The 24,758-nt window shown below is 47.1% G+C and overlaps 1 protein-coding gene across 2 annotated transcripts in view; it reads left to right on the forward strand.

The window, feature by feature from the left end:
• The first annotated feature begins 274 nt into the window (after window positions 1–274).
• Window positions 275–24,758, forward strand: part of FAM20C (FAM20C golgi associated secretory pathway kinase) — a 58,882-nt gene continuing 34,398 nt past the window's right edge. Inside the window, exons 1-4 of one of the 2 annotated variants that reach the window (XM_082291997.1) lie at window positions 275–364; window positions 922–2,278; window positions 3,973–4,148; window positions 12,834–12,912. In XM_082291997.1, the coding sequence (XP_082148123.1) occupies window positions 1,773–2,278; window positions 3,973–4,148; window positions 12,834–12,912 (761 nt within the window). In that variant the 5' untranslated portion in view covers window positions 275–364; window positions 922–1,772. Of the gene's footprint in view, window positions 365–430; window positions 2,279–3,972; window positions 4,149–12,833; window positions 12,913–24,758 lie in introns of those variants that run through there. The other variant, XM_082291996.1, reaches the window with a different exon arrangement.

Raw genomic sequence — 24,758 nt, forward strand, 5'->3', positions numbered from 1 at the left:
AACAGCTCGTCCCTCCCTCCAGAGTGCCCTCACTCTTCCACAGCTGCCAACAGCACTCTCCGGGCTGTGCTGGCCCCGAGGCCACCACTTCCATTAGCCCACTGGGCCAGCCGGACACGGAGCCAGCTGCGCGGGGAAGGCAGCAGGAGGGCAGGCAGCGCGCTCCCGGATTATCACAGCCCGCAGGATCTCGGATTAGACAGCAAGGCTGTGTCCCGGGGGGAGCGGAGCCCGCGGCTCCCCGGGCTGACCTTGCCAGCCCGGACAGTGACGGGGCACAATCGCCGATCCCAGCCCGGCACACACCGCGCTCCTGCTTCGCAATGCTGTTAGTGCAGATTCCTCTCTCTTCTACCGCTTCGTGGTTTGTTTTTTTTTTTTTTTCCCCTTTATATTTTTTTTCCCCAAACCTTTGTGGAACAGACGCCCTCTCCTTGCCCCAGTTGGAGCTGCAGTAGAATGAAAAGGGGGGGTGGGAAGGAGGGAGGAGAGGAGGGAATAAAACCCCCGCTTTTGGTTGAGGTTTTCCTGTTACTATCACTGTAGCGTTTATTTAGCCAATCTCCTAACTATGACGTGAGGAAGGCAGGAATCATGGCTCGCTCATAATATTTAACACACCCACTGAAAGCTCGAGCTGCAGAGCTACTAGTCCAACCAGTCTCCAGAATTCAGTGTAGCTGAAAGAGGTTTTCACTCTGCACCTGCCAAAGATCTCTCCCCCCTTTTCCCTTCTCTCCCCCCTTCTCTCTTCCTTTCTCTCTCTCTCCTAAAGAAAGATCTGTAAGACCCAGCAGAGATCAAAGACCTTTTCGCTAAAAGAACCTCTGATTTATATTAGTTTCTTTCCTCTAATCCTTCCTTCTCCCCCCTCTTTTTTTTTTATTTTTTCCTGTGCCATATTTAACCTTTATGTTGCAGTTGTGCCATCAGACAGTTTTGCAGCCAAAAAAAACCAGCCCAAGCCAAAGCACAAGCCCAGCTCGGATACAGCAGCCACCCAGACTCGATCTCAGTTGAACATACTAATCTCTCCCAAGCACTGGACGCGATGGATGAAGAAACTGGAACCGCTCTAAGAAAATGATTTTCCAGCCAAGGTTCTTAAAGAGTCTGAGAGAAGAGAGGGAGCGAGAGCGAGTGGAGAGCGCTTCTGCTGCATCACTGCTCAAATCCAAGGGAAGGGAGTCAGCGTTTCCAGCACAGCCAAATATTATGGATGATTTTTTTTCTTCTGTCGCCTTTCCGCACAGGTTTTCTTAATATTTTTCTTTCCCCCCTCCTCCTCTCCGTTTTTTTTTTTTTTTTTAATTTTATATTTTATTCAGTCAGCGGCTGTGCTTGATGCCGGTTTCTTTCCAAGAGCCAGTTTTCCCTGTTTGTTGTGATCCCTGTAATAAAAAGAGGGAGAAATCGTGAACAGATGGCTTTCTATATTGCCATGCCGCTGGCACTGTTTTCCTGTTGATTTTAAAGGCTCGGTCCGGAGCTGCTTTTTTTTTTTTTTAATTATTATTATTTTCCCCCTTTATTTTTTTTTCCTCCCCCTCCCAAGTTCTTGATGATACTGAGACATGAGGACCTATCGGGTTTAGCCTGTTTATTTCTCGGCGCCTATGGAGGTAACTTTATTGACTTGATCGCTCGCTTCCCGACCCGAGAGGAGCACGCCGGAGCCCCGGGGGGGGCCCGGCAGCCCCGCGCCCGCCCGGGCTCTGTCCGCCGCCTCTCCTCCCTCCCCCTCCCCCGGTAATTCATCAGCCGCCCCGGCCATGAAAATGCTCCTGGTCCGCAAGTTCCGGGTGCTGATCCTGATGGTGTTCCTCGTCGCCTGCACCATGCACATCATGATCGACCTGCTGCCGCGCCTGGAGCGCCGGGGCCCCGAGGGCCGCCCGGGCTGCTCCTGCCCTCCGCCCGCCGCCGCGCCTCCCCGCGCCGCCGCGCCGCGCTGGCCCAGCAAGCACACGCTGCGGATCCTGCAGGACTTCAGCGCCGAGCCGGCCTCCAACCTCTCGTCGCAGTCGCGGGAGGCTGCGGAGCGGGCGGCGGGCGGCGCGGGCGGCGCGGGCGCGGCGGCGGCGGGGAGGGCGCGGCGCTTGATCGGCCCCGGGGCACCGCGCCCGCCGCCCCCCGCCAGCAACGCCGCCCCGCTGGCCGCGCTCTTCGAGCACCCGCTGTACCGCGCCGCCCTGCCCCCGCTGGCCGACGGCGACCTCCTCTTCAATGTCAACAGCGACATCAGGTTCAACCCGCGGGCGGCCGAGCAGCCCGAGTGGTGAGTGGCCGGGGCGGGGTGGGGACGTGGCGTGTGTCCCCAGGGTCGCTGCGCTCCGGTGGGTAACGCGGGCTTTAGGGTGTCGTGGCTGGGGGGAAGTGGGCAGAGGGTTGAACGGAGCGGCTCGGGGTCACTGGGAAAAAGAGAAACGGTTCGCAGGCTCGCCGCGGTCGTGTTCCTCCGGAAAATAAATGCCGTGAAATACAGAATAAACACAGGAGCACGGGAAGGCTGGAGCGCTGGGGCCAAGGGGTCGGTCTCCCCCCATCTCCAGCTGCAGCCGAGGAAGATGCTGCCAGAAGAACGGTGTGAGGAGGAGGGTGAGCTCACAGCGAGCCTTCCCTGTCGCCCACTCAGAGGTGAAGGGGCTGAGCGGTGAGGCCAGCCAGTAACACATTAACTTTTCTCAAAAGCAAGGTCTAGTACCACTAAGGCATTCATCCTGGCAGGTATTTCCGCTCTCAGGATCTGATCTGTGCTACATTTTTCATCCTCAATTAATTCCCAGTGCCCTGCACCTCCACTGCTTTCCAGCCTTCAAAGCAGTCAGTTGCCTCTGTGAATCGTATGCCCTGTTGGCTCCTTAGAAATGCTGAGAAATTCAATGACTGAAAAATCAAAAGGGTTGTCTAATACAACAGCACCCTCTTCCAAACACACTGACATTGTAATGTTTAAACAGCTGCATTGTACCGTGCAAAAGCTCTGTCAAGCTGCAGAGCAGCCAGCATGATCTAAACCTTTAGAAAGAGAGGATAAATAATTCTGATTTCCGCCCCATGAGCATGTGAATTGTCCAGGCCTCTTCCGTCTAATAATCCTAATTGACTGTGAAGGGAAATAACCTGGAAAAGTTTTGGTTTCTCTGAGAGAAAAAGAAAAAAAAAGTCACAAATGCCTGAACATCTGGAGATGACTGTAAACACAGAGAACTCTGAATCAAAAATATGGGTTAGTCTGTTCTGTAGGTGAAGAGTGAAATCAGCACTGATATCTACAATGCAGCTGCCTGTTGTACGTATTTTCCTTAGTGGCTGCAGCCAAAGTTCACAAAACTAAAGGGAAATTTGGAAGGTAACATTTTAACAGTTCTTTGGTGTAGTAGTATCCTACTGCTCAGGAAGGGGCAAAGCCAGCCAGTTCCTTCGCAACCAGTTCAGAGTGATGCAGTTTCTCTCATTCTCTCTCTTTAAGAAGGAGGAGGGAGTGGGAGCGTTGGGCACCACAGGTCAGGTTCTGCTGCACTCGTGGTTTCCTGCCCCACGTCCCTGTTAAACAAAGGTTCAGGATGATGCTGTTGTTCGAGTCAGACCTGTAAAAGCTGTGTGTAATGTAATGCAGCCTAAGCACAGGGTAGAACTGAGCTCTGTGTTTCTGCTGTAGAAGGGCCTCTGCCAACGCTCAGTGATGCCACTCTGAGTTTTGCTCCTGACTTCCATGGGCGTTAAATCAGGCAGGGTGAGGGAAAGTGAGAATCCATCTCCCCATTAGCCCCAGGTGGGAGAGGGCTCCTGGTGCAGGAGGAACCTGGGACTTCTCCCCCTCCTGTAGTGCTTTGCCTGTCCAAGTTGTCACATTTTGAAGCCCTGTTTCTTGACGCGGGTTACAAACTGTAGCATTATTTCTTTCTCCTCAACTTTGGGTTGTTGTTGTATTGTTCTTTTCTTTTTTATTTTTTTTTTTTTTGCTGGTAGGCAAAATGAAGATCATCATGAAGAATTTTTGCCAACTGGAGAAACCTCCATAGACTCCTACCCAAACTGGTTAAAATTCCACATCGGCATTAATCGGTACGAGTTGTATTCCAGACATAATCCTGCAATTGAGGCTTTACTGCAAGACCTTGTCTCCCAAAAAATAACCAGCGTTGGTATGTTTGGATATATGTTGTTTTTTTATCATTATTTGCTCTTTATTCGGGATCTCACTGCTGTTTGAGTATTCATATTTTGCATGGCTTCTCTCCAGCGTCCCTGCAACATCGTTTTCCGACTTCCCTGCTCATTTTCCGTGCTAAACATTAAGAGATATTGCCAGCTCTGTATTACCTGAATAATTGCCAAGTCTGCCAGCAAGGCAAACCTCATTCATGTCAGAGATCTTTTAGTCACAATCAGGCTGAAAGTGCCCTATTCGGTTATATAAAATAAATACGCTGACCAAAAAAAAGGGATGGCAGAAAGCAGACAGCATCCTGCACGAGCTAGATTTGTATTGTTGGCTGATTATGATTTAAAAGGCTGTGCCTGGCAGCGCTGGCCGTGCCAAGGAAGGAGAGGCTGCCCTGCAGCCCTGCAGCGGTGGCTGCGGGAGCATCCGGCACCGCGGGCTCTGCGGCTGCAGGAGCTGCAGCTTCCCCAGGCATGGCAGGGAGCTCCAGGCAAGGCAGCCTCCTGCTGAGCACAGCTCAGCTCTGTTTACTCTGCTTGTGAATCCACAACAGGGATGTGCCCACGTCAACCTTAGGCTCTGGTTAAGCAAGGTGACACCGTTCAGGGCTTTTCTCCAGGGTTGTTTAATGGCAATGTGTGTCTTCTTGAATTTAGCTGCGTAGCTGCATGGGGGAAAAAATGATACAGCCTTAGAGGAAAGCCCTGGGATACTAAACAAGTGCACACCCCGTGGTTTCCAGAGGTAGGGAATTGCAGCACAAGCAGTGGTTTCCATCCACCAGGCAGAAAATGGAGTTACTTGTGCTGACCACAAAGTTGCAAAGTCCCTTTCAGAGGGATGAAACAGCTGGAGCTCTGTGAAAGTGCTGATGGTGTGTTGGCACTGTGGAATGAGGTCAGCAGGTCTTTAACCCTGCAAGGCAAAAATTCCCCTGGCTTCAGCAGGAAATGGCCTGGGCAAGAATAGCTCAAGCAGCCCTAAGGTTTACATTTTCCATTGTGTGAATCACGGCCGCTGCTGAGCAGGAATAAAGGAGATCCTTGGTCATCAGGAGTGGGCTGATTTAGCTGGTTGGGATGGAGTAGGTGTAAAATGCAGGATGCCACAGGAGACCTCCAGCTCAGTGCATCTTGCTGCATGTTGGCTGTGCTCAGCACACTGCTCTGCTGGGGCAGCACTCTGAGTAAAGCAGTTTGTGGTACCCAGGTGCTGTCCCACATGTTGGATTCAGGGGTCCAGTGGACATGTAGCTCAGGAAAGATGACAAACATGGGCTTGTTTATTAACCTGTGATGGGTTTTCTGTCCCCAAAAGTCTGGATCGGAGTGATTCATTAAGGGGGTCATGTTTGACCATCAAGCCATGTGTTTTCCCTTCCCCAGCTCAGAGGTGACACTGCAGGTAGCAGCAGACTCTGCCCATGCTCCTCTGGTCTGCACTGGAGGGTGACGAGGGCACTGAATGGACACAGCCTGGGTGATTCTCTCCCTGACACAGCCCTCACCTTTCCTGAGCTCGCCCCTCAATACCCACCAGTTTTTGGACTATTAGTGGCACGTGCCAATGGGGATTGAGCCAGCACTTTGTAACACGTGTGTGAACGTTGCTCCTTGGGCACATCCACTGAGGAGGGAGAGATGCAGTCTGTGCCCATCCCTGTCCCTGCAGAGAGCAGCAGTGCCCAGGCAGTGGCCAGGTTGTCCCCAGAGGGGCAGAGGTGATGTCCAACCGAGCCATCTCCTGGCCCATCTCTTGAGCTTTGCACAAAGTGCAGTGGCTGTAGCAGTTTGTACCACGTGGCTGCTGAGTTCTGATCTCCACTCACCTCCCCAGCCCTCCAGAGCTCAGCCATGTGGTCTGTGCAGGAGGAGGAGAGCAGGGTCTGCAGCAAACTCAGCCGTGCTCGAGCCATGAGGTCTGTCCCTTTCTGCAGAGCAGGGGGATGGCTGAGGTGGAGTGGGGGCACACAAGCTGGGTTGGGGAGAGAGGGAGGTAGGAGCAAGAAATAGTAGGTGAGTGCTCACTCTTGATCTTCTGGGCTTGGTGTTCACTTGTGCTTCTGGGCATGTGGCTTCACCTCTCTCTGCTTCAGTTGAGAGCAGCAAAAAATTATTATCATAGAAAATGGGAGTGAAATCCTGACCCTGGTGACGTAAGTGGAAGTTTTTGCCACTTACTTCCCTGGGGCCATGATTTCACCTGATGTGTCATACAGATGTATCGTGGGGTTGCCATTAATTCTGATTTTGATAGAGCTTTCAGATCAATGGGGGGAAAGGGCAGTGGGACCTCAGAGGAAGATTTATGGCTGCTATTAGTGATTCCCTTTGGGATTGTCTCTGTTAATGTTTGAACAAGGCTCTTAAGAGCATGGTAGGGCCTCTTATGCCTCTAACAAAAACACAGAGCCACGGTTTCTAGCAATGAATCAGGATAATTTCCATAAATTAAACTATGAGGTGTATTTGGTATTGTTGTTGGCCGCTATGGGAACTGACAGGGAATGATTCCTACACATAAATCCCAGTCTAAAATCAAGTATATGGAAATGGAAGGGGACTTTTTGCCGATGCAGAGATGCCAGGATCTGAATTTTGGTGGTAGCATTCACTGCCTGGCCCTGTGGGGATTCAGCTTTGTCAGCCTGCAAAGAAAAAAAGAGCATATTGCTAATATACTTTTTAAAATTATTTTTTGCACAATGCAGCATCTCTTACTTTATGTTGCAAATTCTTCGGATGTTTAAAAATACATGCTTTAAAGTAATTCCTGCCAGTTTTCAGCTTTACTGCAGAGCAGCAGAGGGATTCAAAAGCATGTAAGCTGATTAATAAAGAGTAATATATTTGACCAAAGGACATTTATAGGGCTGTTACATTCTTTGCATATTCCTGCTTATCTTCTAATTAGCCTTGGAGTTTTACCTTATGGTAAATTTTTGCTGGGTTGTGTTGGGTTTTTTTTCTTCTTTTTAAGCCAGCTGGCAAGATGTCAGGTTAGGAGTAAAAAATAAATTGAAACCTTGATAATGCCTGGTCTTCAGGCTTCTTTTGGCAAGCAGGACAATTAAATGTACAGGGTTACATGCATTAGGTGAAATGGGATATGGCTTTATCCAGTTTCTTCCCGGTGTTCAGATTTACTTTGGCTCTAATAGAATTAGATGATTTGCCTGATACCTACAGCAATTAGATCCAAACTGCAGCGAAACAGCATTCTTGGCCTCACTGTGATTTCTCTGCTCACCCTGCATTATTTATGGGGGAGAGTGGGGACCAGACTGGCCCACCACATCTGCTAGAACCACTCACACGACTCTGTAACGTGCAGGGGTGTTTTAAAATGAAAACGGTGACAGAAGCAATTCCCAAGAGCAGGGAGCACCAAGGTGACATTTTCTTGATGTTAAAGTTTAAATGGAACAAATCCACGGATGGGAAGGAGCATCCCATCCAGCTCCCACAGTGACACCTAGAGCTGGCCTGGAAAAGGACAGGGTTACCCAGGCTCGGGCTGAGGAAGTTTCTGTGCCCTGCATCTATATATGTATTTATATATTTCCTATTCATTTTGTTCAGCATAAAGGGGTAGCTCTTAATTTGATTTAATTCACTGAAAATTTCCTCTTGCCATAAATAGGAGCCTAGAGAGAATTGTTTTTCCACTGAGCACTGAAGCCTGGTTTTCAGAAGCACATGCACAGGCAATTGCACATTTCCTTTGCCTTTCATTGCTGTTTATTGCATGCATAAATAACCATAGTTAGCTGTTTTCTTGCATATTTACAAGATGTCTGTGCATAATTGTGGCAGCAGTATCAGCAGTTCAACACCAGCTCTGGCATGGTGCATTGGAAGGGCAGTGTGGGCTTGGTCTTGCTGTCCAGAGGAGATTCCTGTAAGCAGAATAGGCCTTTGTAATTCCTCTGAGCAGCTGGGATTTATTTTTTGATTCTTTAAGTTCTCTGGTTGTAAAGGCTTGGAAACATTACCTGACTGAGGTGATTTGTGAATCTGTGATGCCTTCAGTTTGTTCAGCGAGTAATTAGACAGCAAGTGTGTGAGATTACTCACTCTGGGAATAAAAGCTGCAGTTACCTGAGGTGGGCTCTGCTTCAAGGCAGGGGAAGAAAAGAGAAAAGGAAAAGACAAGGCTCTAAATACTGAACATAAATTCTGGTTCTAAGGAAAGTTGTAAAAATTTCATCCGAAGGAAAGGAAGAAGTGCTTCTGAGAACTTGTGAAAACAATGAAATGTAGCACCTTTGATTTACTGTGTAAGAAAACAGTGAGTCTGCCAAGAGTCAACAGATTGATTTAATGTACTATTCCAGATGAAAGGAGGGGACTTAAAATGTACAGCAAAGCCTAAGAATAATTTCACAGATCTCTTCCCCTACAGTCTTTACTTCCTTGACTAAACCAAGAAAGTCCTTTAAGAACAAGTTAGCAGAATTGGCTGAACAAGGACAAACAAAGAGATGATGAGGGCTTGAATTTATTTTGAAATTTATTCTTCACAGCTTGTACAGGGCCATGTCTCTAGCCTGGGGCAGAGCATTACTTGTTAAAGGCAATCAACATGTTTATGTTAGATTTAAGCTTGATCTATAAATAGGAATCCAAAATGGATCTGAGCATCCTCTGTTTCAGATGTTAACTGCATCCCAGGCTGTGACTGTATCTCACTTCTCAGGAGTTAGCACTGCATAATTAAATACATTTTTAAATGTTTGTTGGATTCTGACCAAAAGAATCAGAAAAAGTTCAGGGGTCCTGTTGGGACTCTCTCTCTCTCTCCATCAGAAAACAATATGGTTTAGACAGGCTGGTAGGATCAGGGCTATCATGGGGCAAAACAGAGGAGCTGGAAAGCCAGACTGGTTGGAATTCCAAATCCCTTTGGGTCAAAACCCTCTGGGCAGCGTTGTCAGTACCAGACAGCAGCCAGGAATTCTGTAGCATTCAGCTTGAAAAGATGACTGAGAGATGATAGCTGGGTTATCTTTTGTGCTGGATGGGCTCTGTGGCTCAGGGAGGGAATTCAGACCTTGTGTTGCTGAGGGGACAGGGTGGGGAAGTAGCAGACGTGGCATGTGGCCATGACAGCAGGCTCAGAGATGTAAATGGGGTGGGGATTTTTGCAGGCTTGATCCAAAGTCTGTCAGAGAAAACAGAAGGAGTCCCACCAATTTCACTAATCTTTGGACAAGACTGTAATCCCAAACATTCATGCAAAAAGATTTCTCAGGGAATTTTTTGCAAAGCCTCCTGAAGTTAGGAAGATTTCTGATCACACCCTAGAGCCCTTACACTGGGTTAACAGGAAAGGTTAATGCTGCTTTCCATTTGCTTCTGCTTTGGAGGGAAAAGAGAAGCTTTGAGTTGCCTGAAGATGAAAAGTAATGATGGCATTGGGATTTGTTTTTAGCAGTGTGCCAGTACATCCAGGAGCTGTGTGAGACTTGATTTGAAGAACCTGCTGTGAGCTAGCAGGTTTATAAAGCCTTTACAGAGCTGTTTGTGACCTGTGGTGTTACAGTATATTAAAATACTTAAAAAAAAAAAAAGGTGAATTCAGAGTGTGACTGGTGGTTCCTCTGGAGTCAGCACAGCCTTGTGTTGCAAGGCTTTTGTAAAAATCCCTGAACTTGCTGATCACAGATGTGACAGAGCGCGATGGTGCAGCACCCTCCACTCCTTGGAAAATTGGATGTGCTGCTTCTGGGTGTGCCACATTCTTCAGGAATGGGCCTGTGGGCAGTAGATGAAGGCACAAGGATGTCTCCAGATGAGCAAACAATGTTTGGGACAAACCCCTGGAAGATTACAGGCCATAATGGCCAGAGGGACATGTTTAACTGAGGCTGAGGAGGAGACAGAGTTCCTGAGGAATACAGCTCAGAAAATGAGAGGGAAGCCAGTGTGCAGATGTGATGCTAAGTTAGGACAGGGGAAGAGATCTGACTTAGAGTGAATCATCTCCAGGGAGATCTGCTCTTCTCTGGCATTGCAGCCCCAGAATGTGGGCACCCCAGACTGCTCCAAGGCTGCTTAGTTTGCAGGTACAGCAAGGGTCTTGTCGAGCTCAAAAGAACAGTCCAAGCACAGGTGTTTCCATCTCTGCAGGGATTACAGTGCTGGGCTCTAACCAGCTGGGATCTGGAGGGTGGCCTTGCATCACCCCCAGCCCGGCCAGCACATCAGTGGCACTGGAAGAGCAAAGTGGGAGTAGCTGCACATGAGTCTGGATGACGGGGGGAAGCCAAGGTGGAGCTCTGGCATGGGGTGTTTTCCATGATCCATGTGGGTTCCAGCATGCCCTGCCACAAAGCACAATGGGAACACAATTCCCACCAATGTCCCCCTCTGGTTTTCAGAGTTCCAAAGTTTGCTCCCAGCAGCAGTGGAGGAACAACTTGTGCCGGCAAAACTTGTGTTGGGGGGAGGCTACTGGTGCAAGCAGTTAAGGCAGTACAATAAGATGGATCTAAAAAGACGAGGGGGATGCTTTTGTCTTACTTCAGCTCAGTTCCTTCTGACAGGAAAGCAGGCTTTTGTGTCTCATGGAAGAATTATTCTGAATTGTTAATCTTCATACATTTCCCTGCTTGGTGGTGACATCCTCGCTGTTGAGTTTGGCTGCTAACAAAATCATTATCTGTCGAGTGGCTTCAATTTGCTGAGAAACCAGTCCTTTTAGTATCTGAAACTCTGTGCTTAGAGAAGGCCGTGCTGGAACATCGTTTTTTGCTTCTTCTTTGTACTGCTGTGATGGTAGGGGTGTAGATTAGTGGATCTTTAAGGTCCCTTTCAACCCAGACCATTCTGTGATCCCATGTAGCTTTGAAATGCCACGCCTGTGGCAGTGGCTGGGCAGGGAAGGTGGTCAGGACTGCCCTGTGCCCTGAGCCCTGTGGGCATGGGGCAAGGGCAGCTCCAGCTGCCCAGCCTAACCAGGGCTGTTTCCAGAGTGCACAGACGGTCCCAGGGCACCACATGCAGGGTTTGGACTGGAAGGTTTCTGCTTTTTATAGTCCTCAGGATGGGAGCTGGCCATGAAAAAGCCTTGTGCTCCTCCTGCCCTCAGGTGCAGATCAACTGACCTGTCCTGCACAGGAGAGGGAGTTTAATCCTGGAAAGCCCTGTGCCTCTGCTTTACTTGGTCAGTGCAAATTGCTTAATGCCCTTTAATTTCTAATTATTTATTTGTTCCTTTGGGATGAAGTGGAAAGGCGAGAGAAGGCTGGGATCAGCAAAACAGCAGGGCAGGAGGGATTTTATTCTAGGAGAAGTATAATTACACTGACCAGATTTGCATAGCATTTTGTTGCAAAAATATAGGCTACAAGTGCTGAAAGAGAGCTGATGACCTATCAGTGATAAGGCACAGAGATGAGTAATTAAAAAGATGTGCAGCTAATAGCATTGGTTAGAGAAAAAACATGTACAAGCTTTATAGGTGGAACAAGGGCAGCTCTCAGCCAGAATTTACAGAGCAAGATAACCTGACATTTATGTAGTTCTCCAGCTGACACAGGTTTTGTCAGAGCTGCAGAGAAAGGGATTGATTATCTGATGATTTGTAGAAAGCACCTTTAAGAGACTGACTCATCCAGCCCTGCTGGCCATGGTCTGCCTTCCCAACACAGAGGTGCATTTAGGAGTCAGACTACAGGTAATTTAATTTATTAGGACACTTTTGTTTGAGGCAGTAGAAAAGCAGCTGTTTTTTGAAGTATAGGTTTATCTTTTTTAAGTAGCCTTATCATCAAGTAAAATGCATTTTTATGAATTCTTATATATAATTTAATTCTTATATATATAAAAATCATCCTAATTTTAGAAGCACTATAATCTGGCTGTTAGTGTGACATTGTCCAAGTTTTTCAGAATGTCATGAATGAGTATCAGTCTTATATTCCCATTAGCTCCCAGTTGGGAGAGGAGCAAAACCACTGTCCTTGCCACCTCCACTGTCCTCTCCTGCCTCCACATGTCCTCTCCTGCCCTCCCAGCCAGGCCAGGCTGCTCTGCACAGCTCTGCTCTCATGTATGAACCACCTTGGGATGCCTTGGAATTAATGGTTGGGCTTGGATACATATCCACTGTGCATGGAGGGGCTGAATTTACATATCTCTGCTGCTCAGAAACTGTTATTAAAATCGCAGCAGAGATCAGAGATTGCTGCAGTATCTGCTCATACTTTTAATTAAGGAGCTGTCTGCTGTGCACTGGGCTGTACATCCCAGCTGCAGTTGTCTTTGAAAGCACCCCCATCTCCTTTCCCAGTGTGAGTACCTTGTCAGAAGGGACTCCAAAAGCAACAGGAGATGGAGAAAACAAGACTCCAATGGTCTGCTCCTATAGGTGCTGTTCATCTGGGGTGCTTATGGAGCCCATGGTGGCCATGGTAGCCAGAAGAAGGCAAAAAAGTGTCAGGAAATGCAATCCATGTTTAGTCCTGGTCAGCAGCTCAAAGCCTTCCCCTGTAGTCTGCTGAATAATCTGTTGTCCACTTGGGATCACCCTGCTTGATGCTCTGATAGCATGGTGCTGAACTGATCCAGAGGAAAACAGATAGGATTTGGTTTCAAGGAAACTGAGTGTAAGTAGATCCACATGTCTCATTTTAAAGCTGTTTTGTGTTTTTCCCCCGCAGCAATGAAATCAGGAGGCACCCAGCTGAAGCTGATCATGACATTCCAGAACTATGGACAAGCATTGTTTAAACCAATGAAGTAAGTCCAAGAAGTCTGTGATTTAAAGTGAATTTGTGGTGGAGTAGCCATCTTCTAAGCTGTTAAAAGTTTGCTGTAGGATCTCCCAAGGTTAATGTGTCTGGCTCCCGAGCCTTGCTGCTGAGCCTGGAGCTGCAGGGTCTGTTGATACCTTGCCCTGCTAGACTGGTCCTTGGAAGAGATGCTGAGAAGGCTTCAGAGACATTACAGTCTTCTCAGGAATGCTGTTCACTCTGATCTCTGTGAAATCTCCCGTCATAAACACAGAATGTTTTCAGCATTTCCATCTCATGTAAACTTATTCCTCAGGTCTGAGCTTTATCTAGTGTCAGTGCTCCTCTGGAACATGGCCAGACAAGAGAGATGATTCAGAACAGCTTTGAGAAGAGCTAAACAGTATCTGTCTGATAAATCAGAATTTAATCAGTTGATTTATTGTTGTTTGTATTAAAGAGTTGTATTAGTCATTTGGCTGGGGCTATGCTGAGTCTGTGAAAATGAGTTTATCCAAGAGTGGTACTGCAAGGTAATGCCTCTGGAGAGAAAGGGAAGGACTAGGATTATGCAGCCTTAATTTGTGCCTGCCTGGATCCCATTGAGATGAGACAAGTTATTCAGATACAAAACAGACTCCCAAATCCTGACCTGTATGTTTGTGCTGTAAGAAGGAAAATGACTCTGTGCTCATTGTAGAGGGTTTAGCAAAGACACTTGGGGCTGCAAAATGTTTAATGGAGCTACTCAGTATCTGTGTCAAGGGTACCACTGGAGTAAGAAATTCATTTCCTTCTTTTGTTCCCACTGTAGGGAAGTTCAGTTAATTTCCTCTAAGATGGTCCATAGAAGACTAAAGTAGCTGAGAATGAGTGGTTTGGAATATGTGTTGGCATTGTGTTAGAGCTGCAGTGGGGAGCACAGCTCAGGGGGGAAGCTGCTGGCTGGAGTCTGAGAGATTCCCTGTTTCACTACACATTTTGCTGTAGATTGACTTCAGACAAGTACAGATTTGACTTGATTTTATTTGACTGCCAGAAGGGTCAAAAAATTGATCTGACCTTCCTTCAACCTTCAAGGTTTGAGCAGGAACCCTCCCTATGTGCCTCTGCCCTGGGAATCACAAGAAAATCCTATGAACTTCAAGAGAACACAAGGCATTTGTACAAAGGTCAAATGCCTCTGTGTCATTTCCCAAATTGCACACAAATTCTCCACGTTTCTAGTGGATCACTGGGTGCCTGAGAGAGGCTGGAGGCAGCAGAGACAATACTGGCAACTCAGAGGGAAGGTGGTACCAGAGAGCATCTACTCCAGCACCTGCCCTGCCTCCCCCTGAGTGTTCAGATAACCAGTGCATGAGCCCATCCCCTTTACCTGCAGGTTTGATGCATATAGGCACAATTCCTGATCACATCTTGTCCCACATGCAAAATCAAGAGCCAGGGGGATTCAGGCAGCCTTTGAGTATTTGGCAGAGTCATGGTTGTGCTGTTGTCTGTTCACATAGTGTGTGATTTGCTCCTTCTCCCTTTCCTCAGATGCAGATAATCTCAGTCTTTATCATTGGTATGACATTGTAATTCTGGGAGTGCTAATGAGGTCAAATCAAAGCACTGTACAGTGCACAGCCTCAGCAAGATGATGGATGACAACAGAGGTGTAGCCACGTTCCTGTGTAGAAGCAATTACTACAACCCGCTAGAAAAATAACAGAGAATGATGATGTCTTAATCATTCCCTTGGCTTGATTTGAGGGCCAGCAGCACCCTGTTTGCTCACTGCTCTTTGCACTGCACAAACCCCTGGAAGAAGCACTCAGCAGCTGCTTTTCCAGGCAGCACACCTTCCAGGAGCAGCACTGCTGCAGCTGTGCTGAGCGTGGCTGAACACGTTAGTGATTTGGAATAAGGGTGTTGGTGAGCATTTGTCTTCACTCTGATAACAGGGAGCAGGGAGCCAGATGCTCAGCTAGCATAAATCTTCTTAGCTCCTTTGGCATCTGGTCTCACTGGTCTCTTTCTCCACCTTATGGATTGTGGTTGATGAAGTTCTTGGAGAGGTTTGCAGCATCAATTCTTTATGCAGAAATAAGCAGCTTAAAATGAAATTTTAAAAAATAAAAATAAAAAACAGGCTTTAAATCTATGAGACTTCTGCTTGTAGGATCTTCTTCAGGTCCTAGACTGTTTCTGGTGCTCCCTCTTTTTACATGATACCCTTTTCATCCAGACTTCACAAAGCTGGCTGTTCCTTCCCAGGACAGGAGGCTGTAGGTAGCTCAGAGGCATTACTGCTCATCAGGCCTGGCAGACAATATTTTTCTAAGTAGTTTAATTTGAGAGCCATAAAATGTCATCCTGGTGGCTGCTTCTGAGATGAGCTCATAGGAGGAAGCCCTTGGTGGGCAGTCAGGTTGTCTCCACCTGGTGCATCCTACGTGTTTCCCTTGTTTCTGTGTTACCAGCTCTGTGGCTTTTCAAAGCAGCAGAAATTGCACTTTTTTTTCCTCATGAGTTGATAAGCCTCTTCAGACAAGCAACCTCCTTCCTGGACCCCAGGTAACATGGCTATTAGATGAGGCTGAGTGTAGGATTTCAGGCCTGATCCCAAGGAATATGGATAATCCAGAGTTTCCCATCCTGTCTGAGATCTCGAGTACCCAAAGCTGCACAGTGTGAGGTACACAGAGGGTGTTATGTAGACATGAGGCCAGTCCCAGCCTCTGCTTGGATTTGATTCACTGGACTTGTCTGGAAAGCTGTTTTTTGCTACACACAGTTCTACTCAGTGTCTTCCAAAGTGAATTAATACCTGTTTGAGTGGGGTTGCAGCAGACAGGGGAGACCATGCCAGCCCCTCCCTGACACAGCTGGGCATCTGCTCACGGGAGGGGAGCTCTGCAGACCTTTGGCAGTGACTTCTGCAGGGCAGCCACAGCAAAATGTGCTCCCTGGAAAATGTGCTCGCTGCACAGCTCATCTGACTGGCTCTGCCCTTTCCCAGCCTCTCAGTTCCATGCTGAATTTATCCAGGGAGCAAGCCAGCTCCAGAAAGGCCCAGGCAGAATTTGGAAGTGGGGAAACGAGAATCAGCCTTTGGCATCTTTTGTGCTCTGTGTTTGACATTAACTGACAGCTCTTCATCTGGTCATTGATTCAGGCTAGTGGAGCAAATGAGAGGAGGGAAGTGTAGCAGTCAGGGAAATGTGATAGCGGTAAATAAAGCCTGATCAGCTGCAATTATTTTATTTATTTGTGGCTCTGCATCTTCATTTCTGAAATAATTGCCCATAAAGTATTGCAGAGGAAGCCAAATCTATTTATAAATCCTATGGCCCAGTGTAGATTCCTTTACTAATTCCAAATGCATGATAGAAAAAGCACGTATTTGCTTAAACTCCAGGGAAGATTTAATGTATTTGCAATGTATCTTACAGTTAATGTGTACTTTTATTTAGCCCATAACAGTTCAATCATACAAAATTATTACCATATGGGACAGGAGAAAAATAGCAACCTCCCCTCCTCCCATGATTAGTGTATCTAACTGTACTAGTATTGTACATACAGCATAATAAAATTTATTTACATGATTGCTGGTATCTGCAGTTGCAGCTTTCTGTGTGACTTATCAGGTAGGGATGGGTAGAGCCATAAATGTCAAAAGAGTTTTGGCTCATTTGTCCAAAAGGAATATTTGTAGCTTTGTAGTTCTATTTGGTTTCCTTTTGTTTCTGCTGGCTCGTGGAGTTAAATAGCTGGCTCAGCCACAAAACCAACATGCTATTTTTTTCCTCCCAAGGCTTTATTCTTGAAGAGGGAAATTCTGCTCCAGCAGAGCCAGTGTTAGGATTCCTATTGCACCCACTGGTGCCAGGATTTTGAGAGAGGTTTTCACAGTCCCTTATGGAAAAGCCAAATAGGATCAGATAGAAAATCATACCTTGTTATTGGAGTTGTGAGTATAGAGTCCTGTAGTCTGTGTTTAGGAACGACATCTCTCATTCCCATTTTTATAGACTGCATTGTACAAACGTGTGCAAGGGGTATTCATGATAAAATCTCTGAGGCTTATTTGTTCCATTCAAAGAAATACTACTGTGTCTAGTGAACTCACTTTTGACTGAACAGATAAAAGCCAGTTCTGTTCCAACTTTAGATTTTACTTGATATTTTTAACATCTTCTTTTCTTCTGATTTTACAAGTCACAGTGCAGGATTAGACAGAGCCACATGACTGTTTCTTCCAGTACATGAAGTTTGCAGTAAAAGTCTTTATTAATGTAGAGCCAATTAGTATCAGGGTGATACCAGGCCAGAAGAGGCTTTTGGGGTGGTGAAATCCAGTCTCCTTGGATCATGGGCATTCCTTACCTGATCAAACACTGCTGACCATGTTATTTGTAACTTTGTCCCTCACTATCCCTCCTGAATCTTGCTGCTGGAAGCATCTACATGTTCCTGCAGCCTTCAGAGCCCTCACCCATCACAGTGCCAGCCACAAAACCAGCTGGTAGTCACAGGCAAACTGCTGCTCTACAGGAATGGAACAAGCACACCCATCTTTTGGTTCCTGTAATGTTCCTGTAGCTGTCTTGTGGCTCAAAGGCACTGGTGCTGTTAGCTGGGCTGAAGTCAAGCAGCCAAGGTCACAGGAAAGCTAATTCTGGCCCTCAGGGATGTGGGTGTGACACCTGGGGATGTGGCTTAGTGGTGAACACCCTGTGCTGGGTGTTGAGTTGGGAGTTGGGCTTGGCAGTGCTGTGCTAGTGGTTGGACTCAGTGATCTTAGGGGTCTTTCCCAACTTAATCGAGTATATGATTCTGTGATTTTTGTTTCAATTGGCAAAGCACAGCTTTTCACTGGCTTTTAGTGTCAGATTATTGTGACAAAGGATTAGCAAAGTTCTTCAAGTTTCTCTTTGATTTGTTTTTAGGACTGCTCAACAAATAATGCATCTTTTGATAGGGATATTAAACAGTCCAAGCAATCCCCGTAATGCAAACAACTGTTAATCACTTTCATTTCCTACAGTTATACTCCCTTTCTGAAGTTGTGGCTGTTGTACCTGGGAACTGCAGCCTCCAGGCTTGATTATCATATCAATTAGGGTGGTGTAATCCTTCTGCACTGGTAGCACTGCTTCCAAGTCAGAGGAGTTGAAATGAACTCCAGAATGGAGGCTGCTGAAAGATTGCTTTGCTTATTACATTGCATCTCATGCTGTTTTGAGGAAATACATTTTGCCAACCTGTTGCATGTGAGCTGGCAGGCATCCAGTATAAACACACTGTTATAAGTCAACATAGCAATTAAATCAAATTGCAGTGTTTTCTCTGAGCAGCTAGAGAAGTGAGATGTGCATCCAGTAGCTGCTCTGCTAGGAGCTTTCCAGGATTAGCACTTTGGCACTCTGGAATGGGCTGTGTGAAACCCAGCTGAGCAGTCGATGGTCAAAGTACAGCCCAGCCACTGAGGTTTGTCCCTCAGCTGAAGCAGTGTTACTGTGCCAGTCACTGGTTCTGTGCAAGGTGGGTTACTGGAGACCTAAGGTTGAATAAACTGGTTGGAAAGGTTGAAACTGGTGATCCCAGCACTCGGTTTATGTAGGAGTCTTTTAAAATTGCAAGGAATGCTCTCGTTGTATCATGAAGAAGAAGGGCTTTCTTTGCTGCTGGAAGGAATAATCAGTAATCAGATATTCTATGGACCTCATCTATGAGATTTGGGGCTTTTTAAGGGCATTCAAATCCTTGCCAACCAAATCTCTGCTGAAATGTTTACCTGAATGAGACTGATAGGCACATTTGATTGTACTTATATCAGGAATAAATCTGGAGTTAACTGGATGAATTATATCCTTTGATATTTAAAGTGCATGAGATCTGAATGGGGTCCTAAATAAGGACAGTGGAGGATGCTGTGTAGTACTTTAGCTCTTTAACTTTTGGTATATTATGCATGAACATTTTTCTGTTTTATAGCTAATCCTGTTCATCAGATCAGACTTCTTCAGTATTTCAGTGCAAATTGTGTTTCAGGACTCAGCAGGGCCTCTGGTCCAAATCTCATTTATGCAGATTGGAAAATTTGTGGTGACTTCAAGGGGAGCTGGATCAGGATTGAGGCTGGCTGATGGCCCTGGACAGCAGTGAAATCCAGTCTCTGTCTGCCACTGTGCTCTGCATTTCCCCTTGCCACAGCTCAGCAACTGCTGGTTGGAATATTGATCAATCCCATCCAGCTCAGGAGCAATGTGTTCTCGAATTCTGCAAACATGTTTATGGAATGACCCCAGAGTCAAAGTCTGCATGTCCAGGTAGCTCAGAGGTTGTCCATTAGGATCTGCAGGGATCTGGCCAGCAGCCAGGAAGGGGAAAATAAACCTCCTTCCCTCTCTGGGCAGCAGCTCTGTTGTGCTGTCCCAGCCGAGCTGCCCTGGATTATCCCCTCCTGGAGCCAGGCAGGATCTGCTCTTAGCCAGGACTGAACAATGTGAGTCCCAGTGGTGGGAGGGACCAGACCTTCCTCCAGCAAACCAGGGCTGTTTTGCTGGATATCACCATGTCCATGGGGTTCAGCTCCATCCCACTTCCCACCACTGGGAAGCTGCCATCCACCACTCCTGGTGAATTATCCCCAAAATCCCTCTCTCCTGACTCCCCCATGGCATCTTCAGCTCCTGACAGAGAAAACTTTGCTCTGCAGCTCACAGAAATGCCAACCCCATGATCTCTGTCACTGGGGTTTTTTGCACGGTCTTCCAGCTGTGCATTTTTCCTCAGCTCATTTGTTGGTTTGTTTTTGGCAGATGATAACAGGATGCTCAATATCTATTTCTGTTCTTGTCTTGCACTGACACAAATGGCCACAGGTGCTGCCTGTACCTGCCCCTTATCACAGTTTGAAGGGAGACCTGGGTTTGCAGTCACACTTTACAGTACAGAATTGTCTCTGCTCGATTGGCTGCCTTCTAGGTGCTTACAGAATCTTGCTAATTAGTCTTAGGGAACAAAGACATGCTTGTGTTTATTTTTTCTTTAAAAGCTGATTATTGCAGCAGCTAGCTTTTATTTTTTTATTTATTTTACATTACCACAGTATATTAGGAAAGAACCATCTTCAGTGTCTGATTTTAATCAAGCCACTTCTTCACTCTAATTTTCTGCATACCAAGAAGCGCAGTCCTGTGGCTTTGTCTTTTAATCAGAGAGGCACTTTAGCTCCTCAGCTCCTTATTTCACACAGTTTACCATGTATCAAGGGTGCAGAAAAGCAGCAAACATTGCTGAGGGAAGAGCTGGCATGAAATGCACAGTCTGTAATTTACTGCTGAGCAACAGGGCTTGGCACACGGGGGACTGGTGGAGCACTGAGGTAAGATGTCCCAGTAAATCTAAGCAAAAAAAATGTGTCCACAATGTTTTCAGTGGGATATGCAGATACTGCTACCCTGAAACATTCCATGGGAATTTGTCTCCGTTTCTCTACAATTTATAATCCTTAAACTAGGCTCCAGAGACTGAAATTCAGGGAGGGAAAGATGAATTGTGCAAGACTTGTGGCGTAAACCACAGGCTGAGGCTGTTTTCCCTCTGGAGCAGCACACACGCCTTTGTCCTGAAGATGAGTTGCCCGTACTCATCTCGCCCCTTGGGAGGAGTTATTTTTGGATGTTTTATGGAGCTCAATTGCTCTTTCTCTGCCCCTGGTCTTTATCTCACACAGAGATAGCTCTGGGGATCGCCACCGCTTTGGAGGAGGCGGATGGGGATTTGGCCACTTGCACCAAGATTTGTTTGAAGTTTGTCAGCTCATTTAAGCCCTCAGCATCTCTACAGGTTTTTGAGTCAGGGCTGCTGGCCATCCAAAGGGGCAGAAGATAATCAGCAGTGAAATGGATATGATGAAACAGCAAGTGTAGGACTGAGGACCCGTGTCCAGCTTCTCCAGAGGTCACCGGTTCAGGCAGCACAGTCCTGTGGTCAGTGACAATGCAAAAATGGTGTGGTCTTTAGGACAGACCCACAGCCAAAGTAACAGTGTCTTGCAGGTTGAGACAGGAAGATTTTGGCGAAGCTTAGGAGAGAGGGCACAGCACAAATCCAAATTACGCCCTTGGCATGGTGCTGTGGGTGACTCACTGCTGTAAACCACCAAAAGAAGTGTGTTTCAAAGAGCCATAATAGCTGTTAATAACAGAGATTTAGGGCACGCTGAAAATTTCTGAAGTTTTTTTTTTTTTTCTTTTCAGTGTCTGGTTCAATAGTCTTAGTACTTTTCTTCTTAATTTATAATTTTCTACCCTGCTGTAGTGTTGTGCATATGGGTAAATAAAAGTGAGAAAGCCTGAAAGACTCATTTGCATGTGAAGAAGTAGCAGAAACAGAGTAAGTAGCATCTGCAAATGTGTGGGAGCTGGAGAGTAGCAGGGGGACAGCAAAACTGTTGTAAATAGAAGCAGCTTAAAGTGCAGGATTATGTGCTATGGATAATAAAACACCCCAAGCCAGCACATGAGCCAGATACTGTTCTCAGCAGCAGCATCCAACTGATCCTGTTAGCACTTCAAGGCCCTTTTGTAAACCTTGCTAATTGGTAGTCCAAATTCTTTGTGCCACGGTGTTCACCTGGCCAGAGGATGCATAAAGCCATGGCTGGCCATGGAGACCTGTAAGAGCAGAAATATTGCACACAGACCTCAGCTACACACAGGCTGTACATGGATTTTTAACTGCTTTGATTAGCTAGCAGCAAGCAGCAAAAGAAATGGAGATGTTATATAAATCTCTAGGTTTAATGGGAAATCTGGCAATAATTGGTGTAATTTTCTTTGGTTTCCAGTATGAATGACCTGTATTTAGTTTGAGTCTATCTCATGATATACAGAAGAGAATTTTGACCCAGCATATTTGTGTTTCCCTGTATTCTGGGCCTGTTTGAATCACCACGCTCGGATAACCCAGCCAAAATTTTCAAACAAACCTCTTTTGCATCTGATTCTTTAGGGGGTTTATTAAGCAGAAAATCTGATTCCCAGGGCATAAAACCCAGAGATTTTTCAGCCTTTCATGTTGCAAGCCCAGGTTTTGTGTCAGGGCCCTGAGTGAGCCCCAGCCAGGAGGAGGGAGAGCAGTGCTGTAGTTCCAGCGCCAGCTCTGCCTTCCGGGCTGATGATGGCAGACAGCTGACAGCAAAACCATGACTTTCTCCATAGGATTGAAATGTGGGGCTGGGGGTGGTTGGCAGCAGAAAGATGGGATGCAGCAAGAAGGGCTTCTGCCAGCCCTGGAAAAGCTGGGGACAGCAGCTGTGCCTTCAGCTTGACCCAGTGCCACCAGGAGGGCAGAGTCTGCTTTTCCCATTGCCTGCCTAATTTTCCTATTCCCAGAGCCAGCTCAATTTTTTTTTGCATTCTCTCAGGGACAGGAGGTGGGTAACTGGGATTTTAGCCCAAAACATGCCCTTTTATGCTCTGCCTGACCTACTTGTCACTGCCCGTGGGGAGCCGCAGGGGTTTCTTCTCTGCTTGTGCTTCGCTTCCAAGAGTCAGGTTTTGTGCCCGATGGTGTCATGGAGCCTTGAAGTTATCTTGGCGTACCCTGGGTATTTTGGTACAGAAGCTGTGCCTGCTGTGCTTCAGCAGCACTCAGGGCCCTGCTGCTTTGCCTGAAGCAAGGCAAGGCTTTCATGCTGCAGCGTGGAGGGGCCGTGGCAGTCCGGAGTGAGCTGCGGCTCCGGGCGCTGTGAGCACAGACAGGCCCTGCTCTGTCAGCAGTCAGCGAGAGGAGATGGATTTTGCAGCATATCCAGGCCACCTATTCAAGTCCAGGTTCCTTTGGCACCCGTGAAATTGTCTGACAACTTGTGAGCGGGCAGCGTGCCATGTGAGCAGATGGGCTGACTGTCCTGGCAGCCAAGAGCCTGGGATGCTCAGCTGGCAGAGGGGAACGGGAGCAGAGCTCCTCGGTGCTGCTGCCCAAATGCCTGTCCCTCCTGACGTTACCCTGGGAAGAGCAGGCACATGGGGTGTCTGGCATGGGCACGGGGTGTTTCACAGCAGAGATGATTCCCCCACATTCTGCCCCAGGCTCCTGCTACTCCATCACCAAGGATAAGGGAGTTTCTGAGATGCTTTCGGCCCAAGCTCCCCACTGGGGACAGCTGGCACCTGCCACTGTCCTGTGTCCTCCAGAGACTCACCTTGAAGGCAACAGCACAGCAATTATTTTTTAACTACCTCTGCTAGGTAGTTTCCTGTGAGAGGCTGGCTCTTGCCAGAAGTGAATCCTGAGATAAAGGGATTAAAACATCCTCTTCGAGGCTTCAGAAATTGTCACAAGGACTTTCTCCAGGGAAGGCCCTAATGCTTACTACCCTGAGGGGCAGCTTTCCTCACACAGGCATGCACTGCATGATGATTGACACATCATTAATTAACTCTTATTAATTAACCCCATAATCTGAAGGGATGGGGAAGGAATTGCTCGAAGAGCTGCATCCTGTCACTTCCTTGAACATACAAGTCCCCTGTTCTGCTGCATTCCCACACCCATCTGGCTTTGGGACTGAAGAAGCTCATAAAGAAGGCAGGACTAATGAACAGCCTTTTACAGGCCCCCCTCAACTGCCTTCATTTCCTGGCAGCCACAGTTCAAACATGGTTTGCAGGAGACCAACTATTTGTATCTATTACTCGGAGTTTAGGAAGAGGAAAATGAAAAAAAAAGGTAAAGAATTGATCGCCCTTGTTCCCTGCTGTGTAGGGTGTGATGCTGTGAAGGATAAAGGATCTGTCCCTGATGTAACACGGGTTCCACACGTCCTGTCCCTCCCATTAGGCTGGTTGTGCTACATGAACCCAAAATTAGGACAGAAAACCAGTCCTGCCTCTCCTTCTTTACTCCATCGGGGCTTCCTCCCTCCCCACAGCTCTCCAAGCCCAGACTATGCTGAAGGGTCGAGCTGCACCCACAACAGCAGCACAAGGGACAGTTCTCCTGCTGACTTCAGCTGGGCTCTGCTGGTGTCCTTGAAGACTTTATTTTGCTCCCATCATCTGAGCCAGCCCGTATCCTGTGCCAGTTCTGCCTAGCGACCGCTAACAATCTCCTGTGTCAGGCAGCAGCATGATTATAGCTTTATTTCACTCATTTTGTCTGCATTTGTCTTTCAAGGAGCAAAAAGGCAGCGATTCTGTCGTCTAAATGAGGCCTAAGGACAGAAATTGCCCTGTTTGCCCACAAACACCAGATTCTTGGGGTGATGCCAGTCTCAGTAAGACATCAGTGGTGCTGATAAGCCAACAGTCATAATCACTGATAAGTGCTTTGCTGATGTTTTGGCAAGGTTGTGCGTCCAATATTGTTGACCCTACACTTTTCCTATTATGTGCTGCATCCTTTGGCAGGAGAAAGGATTTCTCAGTGATCAGAATGGTACCTGTACTGCAGGAGGTGCCCAGACCCCCACTGTGCCTGGCGGGGCTGGCTCCTTTTATTCGGGGTTGTAACTCAGTGCTCATCCCTCCGATGCAATTCCAGGCCCAGCAGCATTAATCCTGCCATTTTGTGTCTCTGCATTTGGGAACAGCCTCCTGTTGCTGACATCTGAATTACATTTTTAACAACAATTTCCTTTGTTATACAGAATGATGCCAAAGCAAACACTGGTGTTGGAGGCTCACTATCTGGTTTAAATAACATAGACCTTTAAGTGGATGAGGACTACAAAAAAAAAATTATGTAGATTCTGGGTTTGTGTTGTTTACTTGCTTGTTTGTGAAGGATTTTGTTCTTTTTTAATTTTTTTTTTTAATTTTCCCTGGCAATGTGAGCCTGTCACTCTTG

The sequence above is a fragment of the Coloeus monedula genome (genome assembly GCF_965178545.1).
Source record: "Coloeus monedula genome assembly, chromosome: 16".
In the NCBI taxonomy this organism is placed as follows: domain Eukaryota; kingdom Metazoa; phylum Chordata; class Aves; order Passeriformes; family Corvidae; genus Coloeus; species Coloeus monedula.